This window comes from Lissotriton vulgaris, chromosome 2_1 (genome assembly GCF_964263255.1).
Source record: "Lissotriton vulgaris chromosome 2_1, aLisVul1.2, whole genome shotgun sequence".
Lineage (NCBI taxonomy): Eukaryota > Metazoa > Chordata > Amphibia > Caudata > Salamandridae > Lissotriton > Lissotriton vulgaris.
Window position 1 is genome coordinate 1,305,022,209 of NC_141687.1, and position 27,645 is coordinate 1,305,049,853.

At 43.4% G+C, this 27,645-nt stretch overlaps 1 protein-coding gene across 1 annotated transcript in view; it reads left to right on the forward strand.

Moving 5' to 3' along the window:
- Positions 1–27,645, forward strand: part of SLC15A2 (solute carrier family 15 member 2) — a 483,947-nt gene that overhangs the window by 59,529 nt on the left and 396,773 nt on the right. Inside the window, exon 2 of the mRNA XM_086957069.1 lies at positions 3,165–3,217. Within this exon, the coding sequence (XP_086813195.1) occupies positions 3,165–3,217 (53 nt within the window). The remainder of the gene's footprint in view (positions 1–3,164; positions 3,218–27,645) is intronic.

A 27,645-nucleotide genomic window follows, 5' to 3' on the forward strand; every position in this document is an offset into this window, starting at 1 on the left:
GCACCAAAGCCAATAACAAACTTACATATGAAACAGCATTAGCTTGCATCAACAGGTGACAGTGTGGAGACCAGGAGACATGGAAAAACATCTCAGCTAGCAAAGACTTATATACAAGTCATCACAAAAAACTTGTCAGCAAATTTTACATTCCAGTTTGAGGGGGAGGTCTGAATTACAGGTGGGAGGGATTTCCAAATATGTGAACTTACTGAGTAAAATGAATGAAACTTAGAGGAGGCTCAAGGAGGTGTAGGTGAGGTCAGAAGATTTTGGTTGGCCAATTAAAGGCTGCAAGCTGGAAAGCAGGAAGAAAGAGTATCCAAGAGATTTATGGGGGCAAAATTGCAACTGATAAAAAAACTAAGAGTATTAACTGTAAATTACTATGTTTTTTCAGTAAGCCAACCAACATGCTGATGGTAGTTGGTGGCGGGTGTGTTTCTGTGAACCTTGAAGAGATTGGACTTGTTAAAGTTAATGACCTTGATCAGTGTGACAGTGGAGTGGCTAGGTAGGCCAAGTAGAAGGCTAATACAATAGTCTAATCTTCTGAACACCAGGAAGTAGATAGCAGATGAGATTGTATTGAAAAGAGTGGATGAAGGTTGTACATATTGAGCAATTGGAGATTGTTAGATCTGCCAACCTTATGGTAGTCTTCCCTCAAATATTTTACCTTACTCCTCCCACTTAAGCTACATTTGTTTTGTTGACCCTAGAACTCAGCACACTTTACTTCTTAACTAGAGGTAAAGTGCTTGTGCTCTCTTCTTTAAACATGGTAAAATTGGCTTACAATCAGTTGGGACATTTTTATTTAACCTGCAAGTCCCTATTAAAGTGGTGCTACCTGTACCCAGCACCTGTAAATTAAGTGCTACTAGTGGGTCTGCAGCACTAATTGTGCCTCCCACTTAAGTAGCTCTTTTAAACACCTCTTATGGTTCCATTGCAGCCTGTGTGGGCAGTTTTAAAGTGTCATTTTGACCTAGCAAAATAAACCTTTAGGCAGGCCGATTGCACCATTTTAAATAAATAAAAGTCACCCCTAGGCTAGGCCCTACACAACCCATAGGGCAGGGTTCAGTGCATTTATAAAGTTTGACATGTGCTTTTAAGTTTTGCACGTCTTGGTACTGAAAAACTCTTACATCTGGTTTTCAGTACTGTGAGGCCCACCTCTCTCATAGGGTAACATTGGCTCACCTTATTACATTCAATTGGGAGCAGATAGGAATGTTGAGTTTGGTCTCTAAAGAGTTGTAATTTAAAACGGTTTTCAATGGTAACGTTGGCTTTTAAATCAAAATCTGAAAATGCACTTTTAAAAAGTTAGCTTTTTCTTTTCCTAACCATTTGGTGCTTGCAGCCTGTATCCAGGGTGGCATGACTAGGTGTAGCTGGTAGTTGCTCTTCATGTATTACTCTCAGACAGGGAAACAAAGGGGCAATAGGCTGGCAGGATGCCCTATCTTTGCCTTTATAGGGGGCAGAGCTGTCACTTACCACACTTGCACATCACAAAGACTCTGCCTCCACACGCTCTCAAGGGGTTTTACACTGGCTTTTGTGTACTAAGGTAAGCTGGAACCTGGGCAGGGAGGAAAGAAATTCCAAATGCCTTTGGTGTGGAAACTTTCAGAAACTTCTCCTACTTCAAAGTTGGCAACAAGTATAAATATTAGTCCCTCAAAACCAACTCTACAATACACAACTGGACCTGTTAAAGAATCAGATGAAGAACTGTTGTGCTGCTATGCTGCAAGACTTACTGCTAGTTTGCTGCCCTACTATTCTGCTGACCTGCTACCCTACTGCCTGAGTGAGAAGGACTGAATGTACATATTCAACACAGGACCACCAGAGTGACTCCAAGGCCCGATGGCTGGCTTCCTGATCCGAGACTCAAGGACAGAAAAACCCAACTACCTTTAAGCCTGCACCTGGACTCTGCCTGCAGTGAGACCTAACCTCCCAAGTGGTGCCTCTCCAGTTCAAGACCCTTGGAAGTGGGTCTAAAACTGCTATGTTGGCCCAGCTGTGGTCTGACCAAATCCGGTGCAAAGTGACACAAAGCCTTGCCGTGCAGCTACAATCTTCATCAGAATGAAGCCGAATGATGACAGCCTCAACAAAAACAGCGAAAGGTGACGTAAACCCCTACAAAGCCGCACCACACAGCTTCGTTGGAGCCAACGCAGAACGGCGCAACTTGACGGAGATCTTGCATCACAGCTCTTGCAGCTCCTTGGAATGCTCAGTTTTTTTTAACAGATTTCGCAAATGCCGGTGAATCAGGAACAAAGAGAAGAGAGATGATGAAGTGGGAGAGAGCATCAGAGGCTAGGGAATGGTCAATTCTTCTGAACACAAGAGAATGGACTAGAAATGTGGCTATTTTGAAAGGTATAAGTTGATACATTTTGAAAAAATGAAGTAATTGAAGTGCACATTTAGTAAATAGGATGGCCGGCACTAATGTGCACATGAATGTTTGCTCTTACTTGCCATTCAATCGTTATAAGGGTTTTAAACATTAAGTATAAACATTGTAGATGAGACCTAGTGCCTTTGGTAATCCTTGTTGCAAAGTGCTATGAAATGGCTTTTAGTCTGTTTGAGCACTACATAATAAAGCAAACAAATTAACTATGAAAACGTGAATGAACGGCTTAATCGGTAATAATCCAAAACTGTTTATATGTCTATTTCTCCAGGAGGCGCATTAATTAGTCCACTGAAAACATTGCCCATTTCTATACACTAGTATCTCACTTGCGCCATCCAAGTGCTTCTTTACTCCTGTTTGGGGAAGAGGGATAAACTGTGTTTGCACAGATAATTGCAAGGGCCGCAGAACGGACCTGTTAACTGTGCAGACCCGTCCGTGGAAGGCTTCCGATTCCGAGCCATAATCTCCATTGAATTTAGCGCGCAAGTAATGCCTTAGCTTCCATGGCTGGGGGAGGTGAAAAGGCACTCGAGAGAAAAAGTGTGCGAGTTTATTTGCCAGAAGATTTGTTTAGAAAGCGCGAGCTGGGTGCGTTCCCAGCCTAGGAGAGAAAGCGGCTTTCCTTACAACAGGGAGGGTAGGAAGCATGGAGAAGAAGAGACGGAGGGCTCGTGGAAACCTAATAACTTCTCCCCCTTCCTCTCTTTAGGGGACCTGCCGTCCAATGATGACCAAGGACCCCGGCCGCGGAAGACCTCCCCGGTGAGTAGTTGCACTTTCTGTCTGTTGGGTCCGAGGGAGCGGGCGGCTGGGTTTGAAAGCGCCCGAGGGTGGCAGTGGGAGGAGGAAGGGCGGTGGGAGGAGGCCTTGGTCAATTTGTGGAAGCCGGGCGGGCGGGAATTGGCAGTAGCCATGAAAGAGTCATCAAAGCGAACGCTAGTCAGCTGATTGTTTACATTACTTCCGACAGTTTTTTTAATTGAGGACGAGTAATGGCAATCTGCCACACAGTATCTGTTTACGAGTCAGAATTGTACTCTAGACACCACGCAACAGAAAATAGACCTGGGCAGCAAATAAAAGTGGCCCTCATTAGTGAATCAGATCGTTAAGAACGTGGCCCCATATCAGTGAATCAGCTAGCAAAAGAAAAACAAAATTTGCCAGCATTGCAAATCAAGGCAGTTTGGAACTTGGAAGGACACACTGTATATGTGTTTATGTAATATATGTGGATGACTGCATGCATCTGTGCCTGCAGCAATCAATTTATAGCAGTGCCAGAGAACAGCATGGTCTACTACACTGTAAAACAGGCCCACAAACAGCCAAATAACTAGCCCACACACACTAGCCTGTCAGGCCAGCCCTTCGGAACTGCTAAATTGCCCTATAGGCGAATCCAGCCCTGCCAGGCACGTAAAATGAGAACAAAAGTGGCTTGTTTATGTCTGGTTAAAGAGGACAAAAAGGGCACCTTAGAGTCCTGTAAAAGGTATACCGGTACAGTTCAACTTTGAAGCCTGAAAAAAAGTATCACAGTCCCGTACTAAGTGGCAATTGTTGTCTCATTAACTCTATAGGAGCCGTGCTCTGGTCCAAGTTGCCATAACCCTATTAAAAAGTACAGCATTTCTGTTCAAATGTGACCTTAGAAATGCCCAGTTTTTCAGATTTAAAATACACAACTCCGTTTAAACAGTATCCCCTTTCCAATGGTACCCCTCTTTAGTGGATCCCTGCTTGGGGATTGCTCCAGGAGGGTGATCCCCAAGCAGGGATCCACCCAAGAGGTACCAGGGAGGGGGGACTGGCCCCTTGGCAAGGGCCTTTGCTCCCCCCATATTTTTTTGGGCAAATGTAGTCTTTCTGCCCCCCCCCCCCCCCGGAGGGCAGATGGGGCAGGAGCCCCTAATCTGACCCCGCGGGTGCAGAAAGCCCACTAGATACCAGGGATTTTTTTTTAACTTTGAATTAGGGGTGGGGGCTGCGCAATATGGGCATGCCAATGCCCCCACCTCCCTTGCCACAAAATGACAGGCTTTCCTCCCCCCGGGCTGGGCAGATGGGGGCAGTAGCCCCTATCCGCCCCCAGGGAGGCAGGGCAGAAAGCCCACTAGATACCAGGGATTAAAAAAAATATATAATTAGGGTTGGGGGCTGCCCAATATGGGCATGCCAATGCCCCACCTCTTCCTGCAAAAGTACAGTCTTTCTGCCCCTCCCGCCCAAGGGGAGCAGAAATCCCACTAGACACTAGTTTTTTTCCCCAGATGAATTTCGGGGCGGGAGTTGCCCAAAATCCAAAATGGGCATGCCAATGCCCCCACCCTACCCCCCGAGGAAAACAAAAGACTTTGTGTCCCCCGGGAGGCAGATGGGGCAATAGCCCCTGATTCGGTCCCCGGGGGGGGGGGGGGGTACAGAAAGCCCACTAAGCGCAAGGGAATGTGAGGTAAATGTGTTTGTTTTTTTACAAAGTTTGAGGTTTGCAAGGGATTCTGGGTAACAGAACCTGGTGAGAGCCAGACAAGACACCCTATCCTGGATTTCCCTGGCTGTCTAGTTTTTAGAAATATATAGGTTTGCTAGGTTTCCGTAAGAGCTGGCAGAGCTAGGGCTCAAAATCTACAGCTAGGCACTTTGCAAAAAAAGGGTCAGTTTTCACTGTGAAAATGTGCTGTGTCCACGTTGCGTTTTGGGCCATTTCCTGTCACAGGTACTAGGCCTACCCACACAAGTGAGGTACCATTTTTCTTGGACAATTTTGGGGAATGCGAGTTGGGTGGAATTTTGTGGATCCACGCACATTCCAGAACTTTTCACCAGAGAAATGTGAGGAAAATATGTTTTTTAGGATACAGTTTGAGGTTTGCAAGGGATTCTGAGTAACAGAACCTGGTGAGGGCCAGACAAGTCACCCCATTCTGTATTACCCTGGGTGTCTAGTTTTCAAAAATATATAGGTTTACTATGTTTCCCTAGGTGCAGGCAGAGCTAGGGATCAAAATCTACAGGTTGGCACTTTGCAAAAAAAGGGTCAGTTTTCAATGTGAAAATGTGGTGTGTCCACATTGCATTTTGGCCCATTTCCTGTTGTGGGCACTAAGCCTACCCACACAAGTGAGGCACCATTTTTCTCAGAAGACTTTGGGAAATGTGGGGTAGGTGGGATTTTGTGGATACACGCTGATTCCAGAACTTTCCACCACAGAAATGTGAGGAAAATGTTGTTTTTTTAAGATACAGTTTGAGGTTTGCAAGGGATTCTGGGTAACAGATCCTGATGAGGGCCAGACAAGTCACCGCATTCTGTATTCTCTTGGGTGTTTCGTTTTCAAAAATGTATAGGTTTGCTCGGTTTCCCTAGGTGCTGACAGAGCTAAGGTTCAAAATCTACAGCTACTCACTTTGGAAAACAAGCATTTACAATGCAATGGTTTCGCCTTTGGAAAAGTTACAGCTATTGGCATTGCTCATGACATTTCTTTTTTTTTTACTTATAAATAAATGGCATTGTTATTTACATTGCCAACCTCAATGAAGGTCGAAGTCTCACAATGCCTGCCTCACAAGGCACACAGATACACAGCAGTCACCCACTTCACAAGGCATAACATACACTCAACTTCCGGCATAACAAGATACAAAATGCACTGCAGTACCTTATGCAAAATGCACAAAGTGTGCAGGAGACCCCACAAAACGCACAAAGTGATTTTCAACCTATTCTAAATGTACAACAACACAACAGCATGCTCCACAACACACAACAAGGTAAAGCCAGTACAACATGCAAACGTCCTCCACACAATATAAAATAAAGAAGGATGTGGCACTACAGCCAGAGCTGCTGATCATGGAAATGGGGAGTCAAGTTCGAGTCTTGTTGTCGGCTGAACAGCCTGTGATTCTGGGCAAATCAAGTAATATCATCCTATAAAATGAATGTGCGCTTGTGTAATGTAAATGGTGCTCGTGTGAAGCACTGGGGTCGAGTTTGCGCTATATGAAACTGCAAAAAATAAAAACACAAACACTGTAACCTACCCCTACCATGCAAAAATATTCAAGTGTGCCCTACTAAATACACAACAGCAGGCTTATATATAGGAAGAAGAGTTCCATGGGACTCAGTACAAGCTGAGTAGGCATGCACACATGTTTACATGCCTATTGGTTGCAACTCCTTCTAAAGCATGCTTCCCTTCCCACATCGCGAGCAATCAATAAAGTGTCCACTCCAGAACCAACATCCCTGCTCCTAAAAACATAAGACATAGAAGATCTACACTTCAATATTTTTTCAAATCCTCTCTGTGCTTCTACATTTAGGGAACTTCAATTACATTTGCATGTGTGATCTGAATTCTTAATGGGGCTGTTTTATGATTGTTCTGAAAACTAAGGCAAAGGAGAGGGTCAAAGAAAGCACAACAAGTACTCCATTGCAACGGAAATCTGTCACACACCAGCCAGGCCTACTCCCCAAATTTGCCACTGGTCCTGATAAGTTTTTTTCCATTTACATCACCAGTTATGCACCTGCAAGTAAGTCTTTCCTCCCAAGAATGAGGCGTCGAACAAATAGGCAATAGGGTGAACGCTCAGTTCCCCAAGGCTTTATAGCCTCTCGGGTACCCTCAGAACCACAACTGATGTGTCCTTCATGACTCATGTCTGGCTACCCATGCTCCAATCAGATGTGCTGAGATAAACCCCCACCAAAGGCGAGAGCAAAGGGAGCTGAAAGATTAAACAACACACACACAACGTTTCACTTTCAAGGACCTAAGACCCCCTAAGGCCTACCCAGCCCATAAGACACCTCACCATCCCATTCTTGTCCAGTTGTGGCTCCATCTGTGTGCTTCAAAGGCTTCACCTCACGCCTGATCACTTCTCCCAAATCGATCAGATTCAAAAGACTGCCATCAAGACCTAGTTTGCAAAGAAAACGAACACAACTTAATCGCAGTGTAATGTAATGTATAAATAAATACTGCACACAGGTCCCAGTGTATGACTATCAAATGGTGGGAACCCTGTAGCTACAAGCAACGTGAATGAAATTATGGCATCCATCAGAATTGTTTTGCGTGCTGCAGCACAACTCATCAAACAGCAGAGAACTTGCTGCCACCCTTTCATGCCCATATCACCCTTAAATAGAGCTGCATCTACCTACTTGGCCATTGTGATAAAATCCTCTGCCTATATGATAGAGAAACTCGTCACCTTTGGCAGCCCGAGCAACACCATGCATGGACTAAAAATATAAATCAGACAAGACACTGGAGCCACCATTCTTGGACATTACGGTAGGATTATTGAACCGAGTTCTACGCCGCCACAGGTTTGCTTATGCACCACCTGCTGAAGGAGAACCCTTTTCACTGCCCCTAAGCGTCAACCTAAATAATTAAATCCTCAAAAGACCCCGTGCTTATCACCTGCATGTTACTGACAATAAAAACCTCTTATCCTGTTCTCCTAACCCGTCACCCACACTGCTCTTCAAACGACCTTGTGTTGTGCATCGCTGCCGAGATGTTTAGACTTACACTTCAGAGTATCATCGGCTATGTTTGACTTCTCATTTGTGTTGTCTGTCGAAAAATAAGAAACCGGATTACTTAAGGCCGAATAAGCCTGTGTCGCAATGAGTACGGTACTGAGCCAATGTATTTTCTTTGACTTTTCTCTTTGCCCCATTAACTGTTCTGTTGCGTTAATTTCTGGTCTCATTAAAATTACATGAAGCTTGGAGAACAAGATACAGCTCAGCGTTGTTCTTCTGCTAGGCTTATACGTGTTAAATCTCAAAATAAAAGCATGGTAAGAGTAACAAGGTGAGCTGTGCACCTCAAGGGCTCTTGTGCATAATTGCGCACACCCAAATAAGTTCCACTGAAATTGCGGTCCTTCGGCAGGCTGCACCTGATTGCTGCCGGCTTGGGACCAGCAGTAAATGCTTGTACCACAACTGCACGGTTCTGGAACACACAAACCAACCACTTAGGAAATAAATGTTTCAAGTCTAAAATCGCTGTGCTTTAGGCTGGCTCACTCAGAGTGTGTGTGTCTGAAGTAAGTGCGTGCAAACAGCGAAGTGACTGGAAACAGGACATAAAATGTTAACTAACTGTCCAGGTTTCAAGGCATGATATTTCATTGTGCACCGACTATTTGCGACCCTCCCAGAATGCTGTGCCGCCTCTGATGTACTAACCAGGCATGTTGCCAGATGGATTATTTGTAGGTTCAGGTTGCGAAGTGTCCTGGGCATCGAGGCAGGTTACGTTTTGCGAATCTTTATGAAATACTGCGAACACATTACTCCCTGCGAGTGACAGCAGACCTCCATCTACTCTACATGCCGTCGTGTGTTTTTTTAAAGCAGAACCTTTACCTTTAAAGGACACGCGCTGCTTTAAAAAACAAAGAAAACAAGCATTTACAAGTGGTGCGGGAATGGGCACACGGAGAGCGGGAGGGGGGCAGGGGCGGGAACGGGCACACGGAGAGCGGGGGGGGGCGGGAACGGGCACTCACCTGGACTTCGGTCGGCCTGGAATAAACAAAACAAAGCAAACCTAAAAAAAAACAAGTATTCAAATCCCAATATATGCATGGATTATTCAGACATACAGAGAGGGGAGGCTGAGACTTTCACCGAGTATATATAGCTATATAGGCGCATACACCTATAGATCTGAGTGGTAACCTATGTGCCCCATTAGCTAGTCAAGCATCTCATTTATTTCCTGACTCGCGTCTCTCTATGATAATCGAGTCAATTTTACAGGTTCTGCTGGTGCACACATGGCGTAAGTCCCCCTGAAAACGACAAGAGAAGGTGGTGTCTAATTCAATTACACTGTCAAATAGACTGGCGGATGAGTGTGGCCGTGTATCTCTGTGTGTGGCTGTCTCTCGGGCGTATCTGTATGTGCGGATGCCTCGTGTATATCTGTATGCCTTTTGGGTGGCTATGTGTGTGGATGAGGTGGGTGTGGGCCAGCAGGGCGAGCTAGAGTGCAGGGAGGATTTAGATGGAAATGAGGGAAGAAAGACGATCGAAAGAGGACGAGAGAAAGATGTGCCGAAACAGACTTCGAAAGAGGGGAATATGAAGGAGAGAGAGTGATTGGCGAAATGAGAGCCATCGAAAGGGGGGGCATGAGGGAAAGAGAGAGTGGCACAGGACGAGCGAGTGGGGAGAGGGGTACTAGAAAGGGTATTAGGGGGACTCAGTCTGAGAGAAGTGAAGGGAGAGTGGAGGGTGAGGGGCAGGAGAGAGCCGGTATCTCGAGACAGCGTTTCTCAAGCTGCTGATCCGGTCGCATAGCTGCCGGTGGTGCAGCGGGTGCAGTGGCACTGGAGCCACTCTATTTGTGCACTAAACGATAATTCATACACTCATTCTTTGCTAAGAGAGATAGTAAACACGGCGAGTTGGAGCAATTTAAAGGCACTGTGCGACGGCATAAACCTGGCACCATGCAATGTGCTACATTAAGGTTTGGCCAGATGTACATAAGCTTTCAGACGGGGCAATTTCTGAGCAGTCTGTTTGTCCCTTACTGTGGAGAAATATCGAAGCAGACATCCCGGTCCTCCCAGAGCGCATCAATCACGGACAGCATCCTCGGCGATAGTCCTGTATAGAACGCCTGTCCACACTTCAGACCCGAGTCTCCGCTGACCCTCACACACACAGAGTGTTGTGACTCCACCATGCCCCTGCTGTGCCCGAGAGTCCTACCTTGGCCGCAGGCTCCCTCCTGACTCTCGTCTCCCCTGCTCTGGGTGGGTTCCGGGGCAGGTCGCCGCTCTCCATGTCTGCAGCGGCTCTGGGGCAGGTGTCCGGGGGTTCCTGGGTGTCTCGGAGTGACCCTGCTGTGCACGCAGCTCTGGGGCTAGCACCAGGAAGGTCACCGCTCGTCTCCATGTGAGTGGCAGCTGCGGCCGGTCCCTCTCTCTCGCTCTCTCTGGCGCACGCACCGCACTCACACACACAAAGCCTGGAAGTGCTGCTCCTCAAGCGCCTGTGCCCCGGCTCTGCTGCTCACACTGCATGCAGGCCCTGGGCAGGAATCGCACGCACTGGAGCAAAATTCGGGGAAAGGATGCCCCTGGCCGGCGGGAGCCACCTCCATGGGCATGTCCGTGAACTGCATGCTCTGATGGTCGGCGATCGACGTGCTGACCTGCAATCATCCCGCTGCTGTGTTTGGCTGATGTCTGCGTTGGCGCCCTCGTCTGAGCTGGAGATTCAAACGTCCGGTGTCTTCATTTGATCTTCAAGCAGCAAAAACTTGCGGATCAGAGCCTCCGTCTTGTTGCACGCGGGACAGGGACAAAGTTAATAATGAAGACAAACATCGGCTGGAAAAAAAAAATAAAGTACACGCCCACAGTGGCCACGTCTTCATGACGTTGCGGAGAGGGAAGAAATCGCGGGAACGCCCACGAATCTGGTCCAGCCATGACGGACAGATCTCTGTTCCAATGGCTAGCCTCCATTTATGGAGCTAGCCTATGGAACAGAGGGGCGGATTCCAAGCCACACTCTTTCTAACATTAGATTTCGCCTGCGCCGAAAAGCTGCGCAGAGCGCAGCCTTCGGCAAGGCAAAACCTAAAAAGGGTAAGTTTTCACAGTGAAAATATGGTGTGTCCATGTTGCGTTTTGGGCCATTTCTTGACGCAAGCACTAGACCTACCCACACAAGTAAGGTACCATTTTTCTCGGAAGACTTTGGGGAATGCAGCACAGGTTTTGTGGATCTACGCAGATTCAAGAACTTTCCACCACAGAAATGTGAGGAAAGTGTTTTTTGTTTTTACAAAGTTTGAGGTTTGCAAGGGATTCTGGGTATCAGAACCTGCTGAGAACCAGACAAGTCACCCCATCCTAGATTCCCCTGGGTGTCTAGATGAAAAAAATGTATAGGTTTTGTAGGTTTCCCTAGGTACCAGCAGAGCTAGGGTTCAAAATCTACAGCTAAGAACTTTGCAAAAAAAGGGTCCTTTTTCACATAAAAATGAAGTGTCCAGGCCTACCCACACAAGTGAGGTACCATTTTTATCTGGAGACTTCGGGTAACACAGAATTGTACAGCAACTGTTATTTCCTATTGACTTCCAGTTAACTTCTGACTTCCAAATGAAAGACAATGTGTAAAAAAGTAGTCACTTTGAAAAATGTCCTATAATTCTCATGCTAGTATGGGGGATTCACAATTTCGGAAATGTGCAAATAGCTACTGTTTATTTTGTTCCAATTTCAGAAATGCATAGGTATCTTTCATACCTATTTTTTACTGTATACATTTTCCCAAATGAATTGCTATATACTCGGCCCTCTAGGGCCAGCCAAACCGGCCTGCACACTTGGCGGGTTCTCCACTGGGCTGTGTTACATAGCCTGTGGAGCACTGCCCAGTCTCCCAGGCACTGCCTAAGCATCCAAACTGGACGCTGAGACCAATCACGAGGCTGCTTCTGCAGCGTCGCGATTGGCTGAGAGAGTCTGGAAGCCTGGGTGCTTCCGCTGCTTCCAGCAGACCTTCCTTCCAGGATGAAGGAGAGACATGAGGCTGTGGGAGAGGCGGCGTGGCGGAGAAGGTAAGTTTATTCTTATTTCTTTTTTGTAATACATCCACCTAACCACCCCACCACCCCCGTTCTGAGGCAGCTGCCACTGTAAAAGTGTAATAGTATTCTTCAGGTATGCCAATAGTTTTCAATTGCAGGTAGAAGGATTATGTTTGCTTTATGGTTTAGTGCTAACAGTAAAACTCAATTAACACCCAGATTCCCACTTCTCTGCACTGGTATCAATTCCAGCTAGCCCTGTGACCCATCGGACACAGATGGTTTATGAGCTCTCCCAAAAGAAATTAAACAAAGAGGACATCTCAGGTAAGCAATTTTCTGTTTGTATGCTTTCAAAAAGGAAAGTGGACACCCATCAAATTAGTTTTTCTCCTTCAAAAAACATTTAAACAAACACCTGAAGGTGTTTCTAGCACTGAGGTAAAATCTAAGCATCTGACATCAGCTAGACATTTCCAATGAACAACCTGAAAATCAGATTGAAATCCTACATCTGATTCTATTTAGGTACAGGTGGATTATAAATTCTAACTCTCATCAACAGCCGATTTATCAGTGTTTGCTCTCACACTTTACAGAAATTGCTGACATGTGGGTGTTTATGGTTCTGTGTGATTTACCTTTGGAAGCTAAAAAGGTTACAAAATTCACTACTAGAAAAATCTGCCGAAAAAGGGCCAAAATTGCTGTCCAAATACTATTCCTCTCTGGCCAAGTGGTTTGGTAAGAGTTGGTGGTCTCTGTGGCCCAGGCTTGCCAGATTAGTTGTGCAGCATCTGCCAAAATTCCTAGAGTTCTCCAGGCTCACCCCAAACCTTCCAGGCTAGCAACACTAGAGACTGATTAAGGATCATTTTTTTAACTTGTCTATGTGGATCCAGCAGTGAACACTGAAAAGACAGGTTTAGAATTGTGTAGTATATTGAGAGTTCTAAAATGGAGGGATCCAAGTTTGGGCCTTCCAGAGAGGAGTCTGAAGTACCAGCAAGGCATTCTGTCAATGAACATGTATTGGAACCCAAGATATCCAAATGGGGGAAAGGCAGGATTTTGATATAAAGACCAACATTGGAGGAAAGAATCTATAGCTAAATCCTGGGGATCCAGTTTTGAGCTATGAAATAAAAGGAGTTGCTATTTCAATCGTGAGGCAAAGAGTTTTGCTGAGAAGGGACCCCATTTTGAAAATTGAAGGGTGAACACGAAATTGAAGGGTGAATTGCTTCAACCCGAAGGTGCCTGAAACACCAATCAGCTGTTTTGTGCATGCTGCCTAGAAGATATTCCACTTGGACAGAGAGTTTTCTCCAGATGATCAAGCCCCCACTGACATTCTAAACAAGATTCTTGATCTAAATTAATTGTGTCAAAAGAAGAAAGCACTCATCGTAGTTGATAAGTTTTCAGTTTCCAACAGACTTGATAACAGAAATGTTCTAGAGAAGTGGCCTTAATGGAGGATGCCTGCAGACCAACCAAATGAGATGAGATGCTGTGTAAATGTTTAAAACATCAGAATCTCCTGTTTTATCTTTTGCACTTGTCTTGCCATTGTTCTAATGATGCTTTGTCAGAATTAATAAGGAAATATAAGAATTTATATGTTTCGAGGGAACCAGACATGATTTTTCTTCATTTATAAAAAATACTAGCTTTTGTAACAGATCGATGAAATCTCTTAACTGACTTTGAGAAAGATCTTTCCCCTGAGCTAAAATGAGCAAGTGGTCTATATAAACTATAAGCCTCCTTCCCTGAGATAAAAAATGGACTATCAGCTGTCTCAATACGTTTGTGGAAGCACTAAGGTGTTGATGAATAATCTTAAGCAAGAGATTTGAAATGAGAATTGTAAAAATGTACCTGAGGTTTGAGTAGATCTTTGATGATATTTGCAGTTTCCAAAACCCCTGGGTCTCTCTGGGTAGAACTGCAGTTTACATCTTGTTATTAACCATAGAAACCTCTGAAATTATTTTTTCCTCTTGAATGGTACAGGTCGGCAAAGTGTCTTCTGCCTTGTCAAAAACCTGAGGTCCCAAAAGTGTTCTTCAAATCACTCTTTGTAGAGATGACATAAATTACTTACCTTGACTGTGAGCAGCAAGAAAAAAGGACTTGTCGCACCCAATCAAGAGTGTTTATAGGCTGGTTGATTGATTATTGGTTAACATACACTGTGACATCGAGTTCTAGTTATTTTCACAGGGGTTCACAGAAAATGTAGCTGTTTTTTCTAATCTTGGCTGCTTTTTGAATACAGCAAGGAGAGAATGCATTACCTCCCTGTCCGTTTTCCTTGATGCAGTCTTTATGTATGATACTTCTCTTTTCTGGCAGAACCAATTCCCTTATTGAAACCCAAAATGTTCCCCCAAGATGGCTCTCATTTCCCATGAACCACCATAAAGGAGACGAACAAACGATGCACTTTCTGGTTTTTTTTCTGGAAAAGTTATGCCCTATTCTGACGCTCGACTGGGGCTCCAGTAAGTGTTTGTTTTGTTTTTTCTGTCTTTTTGTTTGCTGTTTTACTCTACTTTAGCGAAAAGGGCTTTATTTCTGGTTTTTACGCTCGCACTTCGGCATGGCATGTTTCCCCCCCCCCATGGGGTCTTGTTTAGAGGGGCTGTTGGGTCTTTGCAATCTTCATACGTGCCCAGCTCTGGGTGCTCTGCTTTAGCGGGCGAAGCCGGGACAAGGAGGCTTCTTGTCCTTTACTCGTAGCGCTGTGCAGATAGCTGGCAGGGCTATGTTCTTCTGCTTTTGGAGCTCTGCTTTAGCTGGCTTTTTTGTGCTCTTGTCAGGACTCACAGAGCGGTCCTTTTGGGAGTCAATGGTGCCTAGGTTTGCCAGGCTTTTTCTCCATGTTTGATGTACGGGGATTATATGGTACTGGCCCCTCTCCTCCGGTCCGCTACAGTCATTTTCCATGTGACTTTAGGTCATGGGGCACCCGTATATAGTCCGTATTGGCTTGTGCCTTCTCAGTATTTTGGCATTTGGGATATTTTTCTGATTGGGATTGGCATGCTATGGAGTCTGATGGGATGGTCGCTGGTCCTTCAGTGTAGCATTCTTTGCTGTCCATAGTGTGATGTCATATGAGTAGAAGGAGGCTGACAAATCAGCCTTCCCTCGGTTTTCTTCCCGCCGTTATCCAGTAGACAAGTTTGCTGAGGAGTTTTCATTGCTGGTTAAGGGGGATAACCTCATGGCTGGTATGTCCACTCATTGGAATGATGCAAAGGATAGGACGGGGGATGGTGTGATTAAATGGTGTTAGGCTGTCACCAACTTCTCTGTGCGTGCGAACACTTACACTGTGCAGTCTTTGCTACAGGATTTTCAGGCCTTGTCAGACCGTATGTCTGAGGGTTCAGATGGTCTGGATCTGCTAGCACTGATGAAACAACCAGTTCCCTCTTTGTCTGAAGTGTCCTTTGACAGCTTGTGTGCTTCTGTAGCTACTTCTGGGGTGGCTGTTGCTGCTCGTAGACATCTGCGGATGCACAACTGGAAGGCTGATGCTGCTCTGAAGGCTGTTTTGATGAGACTACCCTTTGAGGGCCCAAAGCTGTTTGGCCAGCAGCTTGAGAAGATGGTCAAGAAGTCGCTGGAAAACAAGAAGTTGGTGGTTCCCGTGAGACCCTTCCTGAGGGACAGGAGTTTGGCATTTAAGAGGGCTTTTCCTTCTGGCTCTTGAAGGGGTTCAGCCCAGCTGATTTTGGGCGGGGTGGCAGCCGGGGCACCCCGTATCCAGAAACATCCCGGTTCCTATCTTCTCTTCAACTGCCAACCCACAGCCTCCCAAAGCATAACTGCTGGAATTCCTCTTCAGTGGGAGGAGGCCTTCCAGATTTTCAGGACCAGTGACGAATGGATGTGTCGGAGCCCTGGGCCTTGCAGGTCATGTCCAGGAGGTATCGCTTGGAGTTTTCGGAAGGTATCCGGTGCGTCACCTTGCCCTGTTGGATGTGATTCAGCAACTCCTGGACAAGGGGTTAGGGGTTAAGGTTGCCCCGAGGGAACACCGATTGGGCTTTTACTCCATTCTTGTTTGGGTCCAAAAGGTTATGGGAGACTACTGCCCTGTGTTGGACTTAAAGGCTTTGAATCATTCTTGGTTGCTCAAACTTTCAAGATGGTCACCCTGCAGAGTTTCTTTCCAGTGTTGAGTCCTGGCCTGTTCCTCACATCTTTAGAACTGCGGGATGCTTATTTGCACGTCCCAATCTGTCTTCTGCATCAGCAATATCTAAGGTTTTTAGTGGAGGGCCCCCATTACCAATTTCGCTCCCTCCCCTTCTTGTTGGGATCAGCTGTCAGAGTTTTCACCAAGCCGCAAGCCGCTGGCTCGACGATTGGTTAATTGCCTCTTCTTCTCTCTCTATGGCTTGCCAAGATGTCGAGGAGGTGTGCATCCTGTTGTGCACACATGGATTTCTGCTCAATGCCTCGAAGTCCCAACTGCAACTGTTCTAGTCTCTTCAGTTTATGGGGGCCCTCTTCCGGATGGACTTGCAGGAGTTTTGTTTGGCTCCTGCGAAGAGGGACAAGCTGATGTTGCACCTGTCTTCCCTCATGTCTCTCCTGTCTGCTCCTATGATGCTATGGCTAAGGAGTCATGGAGACATGGCTTCCACTCTAGCTCTGGTCTCCTGGAGCCGGCTGCATTTCTATCTCTTAGTGCATCATTTTTTGCAGCACTGGAATCCGGTGTCTCAGGATTTTAAAGCCCGGTTTCCTGCCACTTGGCGGGTGGTGCGGGACCTGCATTGGTGGTTGAACCCGGTCAACCTCAACAAGGGTCATCAGTTGTGTGTTCCCCCTCCGGAGATCATCTCCACCTATGCCAACGGTCGGGAGTAGGAAGTGGTCCTGGGGATTTTTTCTGCTCAGGCGTTGTGGAGCAGGGTGGGGTCTCTCTATTCTTCCAACTGGAAGGAGCTGGCTGTGGTTCATGCAGCTCTGTTTCATTTCCCCCCTTCCATAAGGGATCAGGCATGTGTGTCCAGACGGACAATCAGTTCACAAGGTCTTATATTTGTCATCTCGGGTGATGGTTCCTGCCCTGTTTGTCCTAGCCAGGAAGGTGGGGTTATGGGTGGAGCTGAATCTTCATTCTCTGACTGCAGTCTATCTTCCGGGGTGGGAGAATGAGACTGCGGACCAGCTCAGTCATCAGTTTCTGTCGTCGATGTCTCTGTGTCTCTACCCCAAGGTCTTTCAGGAGGTTTGAATGAGGTTCGGTAGCCCTGGCCTGACCTGTTTAGCACAGAGGGCAATGTCCTTCTCCCCTCTTCTGCTCCTTGATTCCATCTCGAAAGGCCTGGGCCACAGATGCCCTTTCAATTTCCTGGCCAGGGGGTCTCCTGTATTGTTTTCCACTGGTCCACTTGATTCCCAGGGTGTTGCAAAAGGTGATCTCCGACCATGCTCGGGTTCTTCTGGTGGTTCTGGGATGGTCAAGGTGGCCTTAGTTCCCTCTGCTTCTTCAACTGTCAGTGGGTCCTCTCTGGGTGTTTCCTCTTTTTCCCTCTCCTCTGAGTCATCCCATTCTGGAGCCTTCCTCCCTGCAGTGTCCCAATCTGGGAGTCAGGCTGCTGAGCGGTTTAATCTATTAGATCTGTGTTTTTCAGAGGCTGCTGCTACTACATTCAGTTGTCCCACAAGCTGTCAACTCCCAAGTCATGTGATCGTCTTTGGGGTCACTTTGATAAGTGGTTTCATTCTAAAGTGTTGGTTTCCTCCTCTTGTCCTCCATTGCAGATTTTAGATCTCTTGCAGGATGGCTTCACTTTGGGTTTGGCTGTTTCTACCCTTAGAGCCCAGTGGGTAGCCGTTTAGGGCTTTTGTGGGGTTGATCTATCTGGTGTCGTCCCTTTGCTCTCTCTGCTCCTTATAGGTAGGGTGGGAGAAATTGGTGCTTTGATGTCAGTATCTCCGTTTCTCCATTTCTTTCCAGATAAGGTTGTTCTTTGGCCAGGCCCGGCTTTCCTTCCCAAGATTCCTTCTTGTTTTCATTGTTAAGAGGACATTGTTCTTCTGGTTTTCTTTCCCGACCCTTCTTTGGCGGAGGAGATTTGTTTGCGCTCCCTGGATCTTTATCGGGCTTTGTCCATTTATTTGGAGCATTTTTATACTTTTCGGCAGGCTGATTCACTTTTTGTTACTTTTGGTCTTCCAAATAAGGGTTCTCGTCTTTCTACGGCCTCCATTTCCAGCTGGATTAAATCTGCTATCATGAGGGCTTACCAGGTGTCTGGGTCTTCTTCTCCTCCGCTAGTTCAAGGTCGTCCGACGCAGGGGTGGCTACCTCTTGGGCGGTCTTTCAGGGGACCTCTCTGCATGATGTGTGTGCTGCGCCTACTTGGAGTTCCCATCATACTTTTTTTTCCAACCGTTTGCAGTTGGGTGGGCTTTTTTCCTCCTCATTTGGGGTTCATGTCTTGTCTGTGGTGGAGGATGATTCTGCTACATTTGTAACTTGAGCTGCATTGGTTTTTGTATTTGTATTAAAACTTTGCTTGGTTCTGCATCCTTTGTGTTTCACTGGTGTGTTTCTTTCCTGCGTTTGTGTCTGGAAGCACACATTGGTTTGCTTGGGTATTGTATCATGTGCAAGGACTGCATCCAGGAGGACGGATGAGGAGGTAATGCCCCGGTTACTTAACGGTAATCTTCATTACTCCAAGTCCTGGTCTTCCTGGATGCAGTCCTGAGTTCTGCCCTCCCATCTGGGTATGGCAGTTGACTATTTTCTGTTTTCGTGTGTTTTTTGGCGTGGTATGTTACAGGAAGTGCTTCATTTGTCTCTCCCTTTTGTGTTGGCTCATAGGTAACGGGGACCATCCTGGTGGAACGTTTTGGGTTTTAGCTAGGGAATTGATTCTGCAAGAAAGGAGAAGTATCATTAGTGAGGACTGCATCCTGGAAGACCAGGATTCAGAGTAAAGAAGATTACCGGTAAGTAACCATGGATTATATATAAGCCTCCAGTCTTCTAATAAAATGTAAGTTCATTAGCACACTTTTTAAATGAGACAATATGACAGCTTGCAAGTCTTTAGACAATAATAGCTTAGAGTGCACAACACTAACTGTGGAATGCACATGGATTTATCAATACACAGTTTACTATCAGTGTTTGTACACCACTGTGCATTATTAATGATTGTCTCACAATTTGGCATGGAGCGCCTGAGAAGCTGCAGGGCCTTAAATTTAAATGTGCACTTGGCTTGTCACCTTGATCCCCACAACCTCAAAGGCATTATTCCATTTACTAGCCTCTGATTCTAGGTGTGCTTGTGCAGCAGACACACCCACTGCTGTCCCTAAGTCCTCTTTTGCCTCCAAGCTCAGTCCATATGCATTCTGCAGCCCTCCATGTGGGGTCCTGTCCATTACCTCTCGTACTGACAGTGTGTCATCATTCACCATCTAACCAGTGGAAAGCTTTTTAGAAAATGTTTTAATATTCTCTCTAGCATTGTTTGCCTCACAGTGTCACATGGCCTGGGACCACACATCCTATCAGCACCTCAGACCTGTCTCTTTGGTCAAGGGTGCTCATCCAATCAATGGTAATCCCCTTCTTATATAGGGTAGGAAAGGGGAAGAAACACTACACTGTTAGAATGCAAGCCTTTCAAGCTCCAGAAAAGACATTAACATCTACAGTTTCACAACTGTCCTCATATGAATATGTGCTAAGGCTTGCCACTGTTGCTGCTTCACAGTAACAAAGCTAGCCACAGGGGATGAAGGTGGACATTTCTCTCACTTACCAGATGCATAGTTTCCACCTTTCCTACTTTCTTGAAAGATGGAAGTAGGACTTGTAAATAGACAGTTCAATGTTGATGGTAGCAGGCACATACCCGTATTATTAGCCTAGTTTTCTCTAGTGCTTTGCTAGTTTTCACAATATGTATGTATATGCATGTATGTGTGTGTGTGTGTGTGTATGTATGTATGTATGTATGTATGTATGTATGTATTTGTGTATGTATCTATGTATGTATCTATGTGGTGTCTGTATATTGAGAGACCAGCCAGCAGACACCATAACACTATACATGGTCGAAGATAGAGATGCATACAGTGATCACTGATATAATTTTGCAATCAACAATATTGTGTAACAGTAATATTGTGTCAAAAATATTGACTACAAACATATTAGCATACTCTCCTTCGAATAGTAAGTATAAAAATATTGAAAAATATTTTGTTTCATACTACTATTTTTAAAAAACATACTAAAATCTAATTTCATCATATATATATATATATATATATATATATATATATATATATATATATATATATATATATATATATATATATATATATATATATATATATATATATATATATATATATATATATATATATATATATATATATATATATACACTGAAAAAAACCATAGGTTTCACACACATTATAGTTAAAAATTAGCATTTAAAAAACCTTAGAAATTCACTGAAAAAACCATAGGTTTCACACATGTTATAGTTAGCTAGACATTTCACTCATACAAAACCATTGAAATTCCCCCGTTATAGTTAACTATAACTCACGTGCCCGCAATGCACTGCTGATGACGTCACATATTACATCACTCATGACATGGTCAGTGACATCACTCATGACATCACTGATGACATCTCAAAAAGTTATTAAAGGTTACATATCCTTTTCTGCTTGGCCAAATAGTATGTGTGAAATTCTTACTTTGAAAGTTGTTCAATACTAATTCTGAACATCTGCCTTCCAGCCTTCTGATCCAAATCCAATGATATTATTTGCACCATCCCCCAGTGCTAATCTCTCAGCCCAACGCTATTCAGCATCTTCATGACCACCCTCACACAAATAGCCCGCCATCTCAACAACAACATCATCTCTTACGTCGACAACACCCAGTGCATCCTCTTGCTCACCAAGGAGCCACATACCATAAACAACAACCTCCACAACGTAATTAAGGACAAGTGGATAAAGAGCAGCTCTCTAAATCTGAACTCGCAGAACATGAAGATGCTCATCCTCAGACCCACCACCTCAGTTTCAAATGACTCCTGCTGGCCAACTACATTGTAAACAGTACCAACACCTACTGTCCAAATACACAACCTACAATTCATCCTCAACTCCTCCCTCTACATATGTAAACAAGCCTACAGCATTTTGTCATACAGCTATAATACCCTCCACATTCTGCACATCATTTACAAGTACATCCTAAAGAAAACAAGAAGAAATAGACTATTCTGTGGCAACACACTCTACACAAGAGTTCCAGCCAAACAACTATAACGACTACAACCAAACTAAACTACCCCCACCTGACTGATCTTCAAAGTCCCCTGCTACAGCCACATCATCCACAAAATGATATAGCTACACTGCCTCAACATTAATAAGAGAATTTCCTTCAAGCTCTTCACCCTCAGTTACAAAATACTCTACAACACCAGACTAATCTACCTTTACAGCAGTAATCCTGAAAGGCCGAATTTTGATCTTAAAAGTTTGGCTTTAAAAATATTAGGTAAGAATTTGGTAACTCTTTAGGTAGACGTTGCTTAAAAACTAATTGACTATCATTACAATGTATCCAACCTTTCAGACATTTTAAATAAACAGTGTAATGTGCAGATGTTGTAGAAGGTCCATCATGAAAAATAATTGCAACAGCTACAAAAGTTCTTCCTGATATTGAAACTTGACCAGCTACAACATTTTAATGAAAGTTTCCAATTTTCTTCCATCAGCTCTGCAATGTTACAGCATGAAAATAACATACTGTCCATATCTTTGTATAAATAATGTTGGTGACATTTCTGATTTACATTGGCTACACTCCATGTTTTGACTAGCTCCTCTAAATAGATTCTTGAAAGACACTGATTCACAGTCTGGTTAAGTCAATTATATGAATCTTTCAGTGTCTATATTAGTGCTACATGTAAACAAACAATTTTGACAGTCATGTTGCTATTTATAAGAAGGCCATAAATATGTTCAATATCTATACCTTCATCTTCCAGTACATTAAGCATAAACATTAAAAATTCCTGACAATCTTGCTGAATATTCTGTGTAAATTGAGTAGAACCAGAACATATGTCCAAAACATTTCGAATATCAGAAACACTTTGTATTTTACTTTCATCACTACTACATTTATCATAAACAGAATACAACAACGAACAGAATCTTTCATCCCGATTTTAAACAATTTGCTGTTGTAAACTTTCAAGAAATTAAACAACATTAACAACTACATTAGCATAGCAGTTGACACCACAACTATTTTCAAACCGATAACCAACATTCTCTTCAACATTGTCCTTTTTCTTTTTGCTTGCAGACACTGCTTCATCTTTTTTTTTTCTTTCTCTACGCTTTCACTAAAGATATTCTCAAATCTTTTTCTACCTACCACACGCTTTTCAAATACTGGATATTGACCTAAATTGGGAGCATATTATCTTCTTAATCTATTATACTCTTTGACACAATTTGCATCTGCACTAACCTTTGTCTCATCAAAATCAATCAAGTACAATCCAGATAAAGTTCTAACTCGGGACAAAGCAACATATGCCATACCCTCTTTAGGAGCTGATGAAAAACATAAAAATGTAAATGAACTTGGAGAAAACGTAGAAATTATGTGTATCCAGGAGACTTGGTTATGTGGCAAGACACTAATTTTCGATGGTTTCTACCAGTTAATTCGACCTGCAAAGAAGAATAGATTTGGGCGCCCCGCAGGTGGATTAATGACCCTAGTGTCTACAAGAATTATGAAAAAAGTAGTGGCAATAACTGTAAGATGCAAATGGCTGCTGGTTTGTAGAATAATGTTATCAGAAAGTATAAATCTTGATACAATACTGATTATAAATGTGTACATCCAATGGGCCTCTATAGAGCAATATGTGGAGGAAATGGCTATTTTTAAAGAGGAATTGGGTTCTCTATGTGAAAAGTATTGTAAGGACATTATTTTGCTTCTTGGAGATTTTAACCACAAATTACACACAAAGAATGTAGATGGCTGTTTCCGAGAAATACTAGAGGCATATGACATACCGCAGGCAATATTCCCCGAATGTTTACTTGGAGCAAAGGACACACAGTTGGCTAACTTCCTAGGAGCTAAAAATCTCTTCTGCCTAAATGGAAGGGGCCCCCAAGACTGTCCAGCCAAGAGAACTTTTAAATTGGGTACACAGAGTTGCCCTATTGACTATGTTTTTCTGGCACCCTGGAATTTCCACTTAGTCTCGGGGTTTAGCATCACAAATAGAGAAGGGAGTGACCATAATGTACTATCCCTAGAGTTTCCAGTAGTAAAGGTAGAAACCCGCCCTCAAGTGTTAGAGCAACAGATGGATTACCCTAGACGCCGTACAACTAAACTAACGGATGAATACATCTCAAGACTAATAAGGTTACAACAACATCTAGATCTACAGATAGTAAGTGGACAAACCCTTGACTGGTATGTAAGAAAAATCGAGGAGGTTGTCCAAATACTCTGCAAAGGATTAAGAGGTGGTAATGGGGGAAATAACAAAACCAAAGTAAGCGATAGAAAAATAGGTAAATTAACAGGCTAGTTTACAAAGGAATGTCTGGAAAAGAAAAGAGAAGTCAGGAGAATGGCCCGCCGGTTTGCCCGAAATGGGAATCAGGCCAGTGGAAAGGACTTAGCCGCCCTAAAAAGAGAGTATAACATGTTAACAAGGAGGGTAAAAAGAGAATTTAAAGAAGGATGTTGGGTAAAACTTCTAGAGACGATTGAAACAAGGAACCTACGCCAGTTCTGGCAACTAGTGAATTCAGCAGCAGAAGGCCACAAAGGGGCAATGAACTGCATTGTTGAGGAGGCGGCCTGGGAGGAATATTTACAGGACCTGTATAGCGCAAAAACAGATCAGGAAGAGAACCAGTACACAGATTGGAGCGGTCTGGTAGTAGGTATGAAACCTGAGTTTTCTGTCGATGAGGTTAGGAAAACGATAAAGAGTTTAAACCTTACGAGAGCAGCAGGCCCTGATAACCTCCCGGCAGTGATAATCAAAACACAACCAGACTGGTGGGCAAAATTTTTTGCGGACAGGTTTCAAATCCTAGAAACCGGGAGTTTCCCCGATACCTGGAAAGGGGCCATAATACAGCCCATACATAAGAAAGGGGATATGCATAGTCCTAAAAATTATAGGCTAATCAATTTACTTGACGTTGGGGAGAAGATCTTCGCCAAAATAGTACTTGGCAAATTAAAAAACTGGGTAGAGATAAATCTAATTATCCCAGTGGAGCAGGGAGGATTCAAGGAAGGCCATTCCACAATGGACCACTGTTATGCCCTTTGGGCGCTGGCCCGGAAGTCGATAGAGCAAAGGGGAAACTTGTTTTGTTGTTTTGTCGACTTCCAAGCAGCATTTGACTCAGTGGATCGCGGGAAACTTTGGGAGTGCCTGATTAAATATAATATCCCAACTGACCTATTAGCGATACTAAAAGAATTGCATAGAGGAAACTGGGCCCAAGTAGTAAAAGATACACAGGGGGCACTCACAAGGAAAATAGCAATAGACAATGGACTCCGACAGGGCTGCGTGTTAGCTCCTCTACTCTTTTCAATCTTTCTAGCAGACTTGCCGGTAACATTGGAGGTGGAGAAGAGTGCTAGCCCCAGAATGAGTGGTAAGAAAGTAGCATGCTTACTGTATGCAGACGATCTCGTTATTACTGACCAGACACAGCTGGGGCTACAGAGGAAATTAAATGCTTTTAACGATTACTGCAAGAGTAAACTGCTAATAGTAAATATGGACAAAACAAAGGTTATGTGCTTTGGTAAAAAGCCAAAGAGCTTTTGCTGGTATCTAGATAAAACTAAATAAGAAACAGTAAAAGAATATAAATATCTGGGCCTATGGTTCGAATCATCCTTAAAATGAAACAAACATGTAGAAAACCAAAATGCAAAAGCTTCTTCCTCTATTTGTGGCTTGAAAAAATTTAATAAAACCTACGGAGATATGTCACATAAACCCATGATAAAAGCTTTCTCAGCCACGGTCCCCCCACAAGTACTATATGGGGCAGAGGTCCTATTCCTTAGTGGTAAAGGGGATTGGAATCGGGAGGAAGGTAAAGCGGTAAAAACGCTACTGTCCTTGCCAAAGTCAGCCATGCTACAGGCAATTAGACTCGAAACAGGACTGATAGGATGGAATACCCAGACCAGAATGGCTGTGGCTAGATTTTGGAAACGGCAATCTCTAGAGGAAGCGCAAAAGGTGTCACTTTGGTGTAGTGGGGAAATACAGCATAGCAATCTAAGATGGGCAGCTGAGGCAAAAAAGAAGATAAAAGAGAAAATTTGTTGCCTAGATGTGGGTACAACCCAAAACCCCTTAGAAGCAGTCTTTACAAAAGTGACACTAAGACAAAAAGGAAGGGAGTACTCGAGGTCACAGGACCTAGGTTATTTAAGAAACAAAAAATCTGTAAAAAACATGATAGAAGTGTGGGAAACCGATATAGAATATCCATACCTAGAAGCACTCCCGAACTATGGATTTAGGTGGGATATTTTAAAAATGAGAATTGGCATTATCCCCTGGAGAGTGGAGGAGAAAGTCACGGCAGAAATGATGTACCCAGATGGTTTTTGCAAGTGCGGTATGGGGTCTAAGTGTGAGATAATGCACATTCTTCTTGACTGTCTCAGGTATGTTGAAGTGAGAAAACGGATTCTGCAACCTATATTCATAAAATATAACACAAGAGTGAGAGCCCAAGCAATCAATTTAGTGCTAAGAATGGAATATCTAGAAATAGCTATAGCTTTGGGTTATTACCTGAAAGAAATTAATCAAATGGTCAGGGGAAAGCTCAAAGAAGCGTAGTGAGAAACCCCAGTTACCCTGTATACAATAAATGAAGAAGAGTAACTCAGGCAGGATAAGTCCAATGGGTTTTAATACCTTTTAATCTCCTATAGCAATGGTGGATTGATGAAGATAATGAACAGTCCTGACTTTAAAAGTCTAAGATAATTCGGATTTTAAGTAGAATGTTCTGTATGTTTTATACTTTTTTAAATATTTTAACAAAAGTTGTACAATGTTTTATTAATAACTAATTGTGTATATTATCCTGAATTGTATTCGATTTGGTTTTAAAGACTAAGGTCTAAATAAAACAGAGTTTTTCTCTCTCTCTCTCTCTCATACCCTCTTTAAACACAGTACTTCCAATATTTACTAAAGCACTATCTACACTTAAACCTTGAGATTTAAGAATGGTCACCGCATATGCCAAACAAATAGGAAACTGTTTTCTGCGTACATATAAATCTTTTACAAGCAAGAACCGAGATGAACAACTACTAAATTGTAGTATTTCTGCAATTTCATCAAATTTGATCTTCAAGAATTGAACCCCATCTCTATTTACATAATTAACAAAATCAACAATTTTACCCATTTCTCATTTTACTAAACCCTTTTCCACATTCAAATTACGGCGTGAAATTACCCTACAGTTTACACATGCATACAAATTCTTTTCTAAACCAGAAGTTCTACTTATCAACTTCTCTAAGAATCCAATTTCTTCTTCAACTTTTCAGTCAAAATAATAGTGATTCTTTCATGTTCAATTTTGTCAATAGCTTCCAATTTTATAATTTCTTCATTTTCTAACTTTAATATTTTTTCATTGAATACAGAACATTCACACAGTGTTGGCATTAAACAAGTTACAGAGTTGTTTTCTGCAATTTTCATATATATTTTCTCTGGAACAATATTTTCATTGGAAACAAATTGGGAAGTAATCGTCTCTGTAAAGCTTGTTTGCCTTGTTCCGTCACTTTTCCTATTCTTATATCTTGAAGAATAGATCCATAATCAGCATATTTGCCTGTCGCATATTTCTAATAAGTTCGTTATATTGAAAAAATGGCCAAATGTTAACATTTCCAATACTTCCCAAATACTTTCTGGTATCTTCATGTGTCAGTGTTCTAAACACTGGTTGTCCTTTTACAGGAGTAAGTTGTAGTAGATCTCCAAAAACTATGACGTGTTTTCCTCCAAATAATACGCCACACTCTGTTTTAAGAATTTGCTGCATTCTCAAATGCACAAAGACAAGCATTAAGTTTGATACCATGCTTACCTCATCAATAATGAGAAGTTTCATTTTCTTCAAGACTCTTGCAACTTCAAAACAAGCTTCTCCAGATAGCTTGTGGTATTCCAATTTATTTTCATGCTCCAATGGTAGCATTAATAAACGATGTGAAGTAATTCTTTTAATATTGTGTGCTGCCAACCCAGTTGGAGCAGTGACAACATAAGACAAATACGACTCAGTTGTTTTCTGTAGATAAGTTGAACTTACTTTAATTTAAAAACTTTTTCCTGTCCCAGCTTCTCCACTCACGTACAATCGGATAGGTTGAAACAATGAGCAAGAGCACTCTCTCTTTTCATGAAGTAATCCATGGTTAACCTGCTC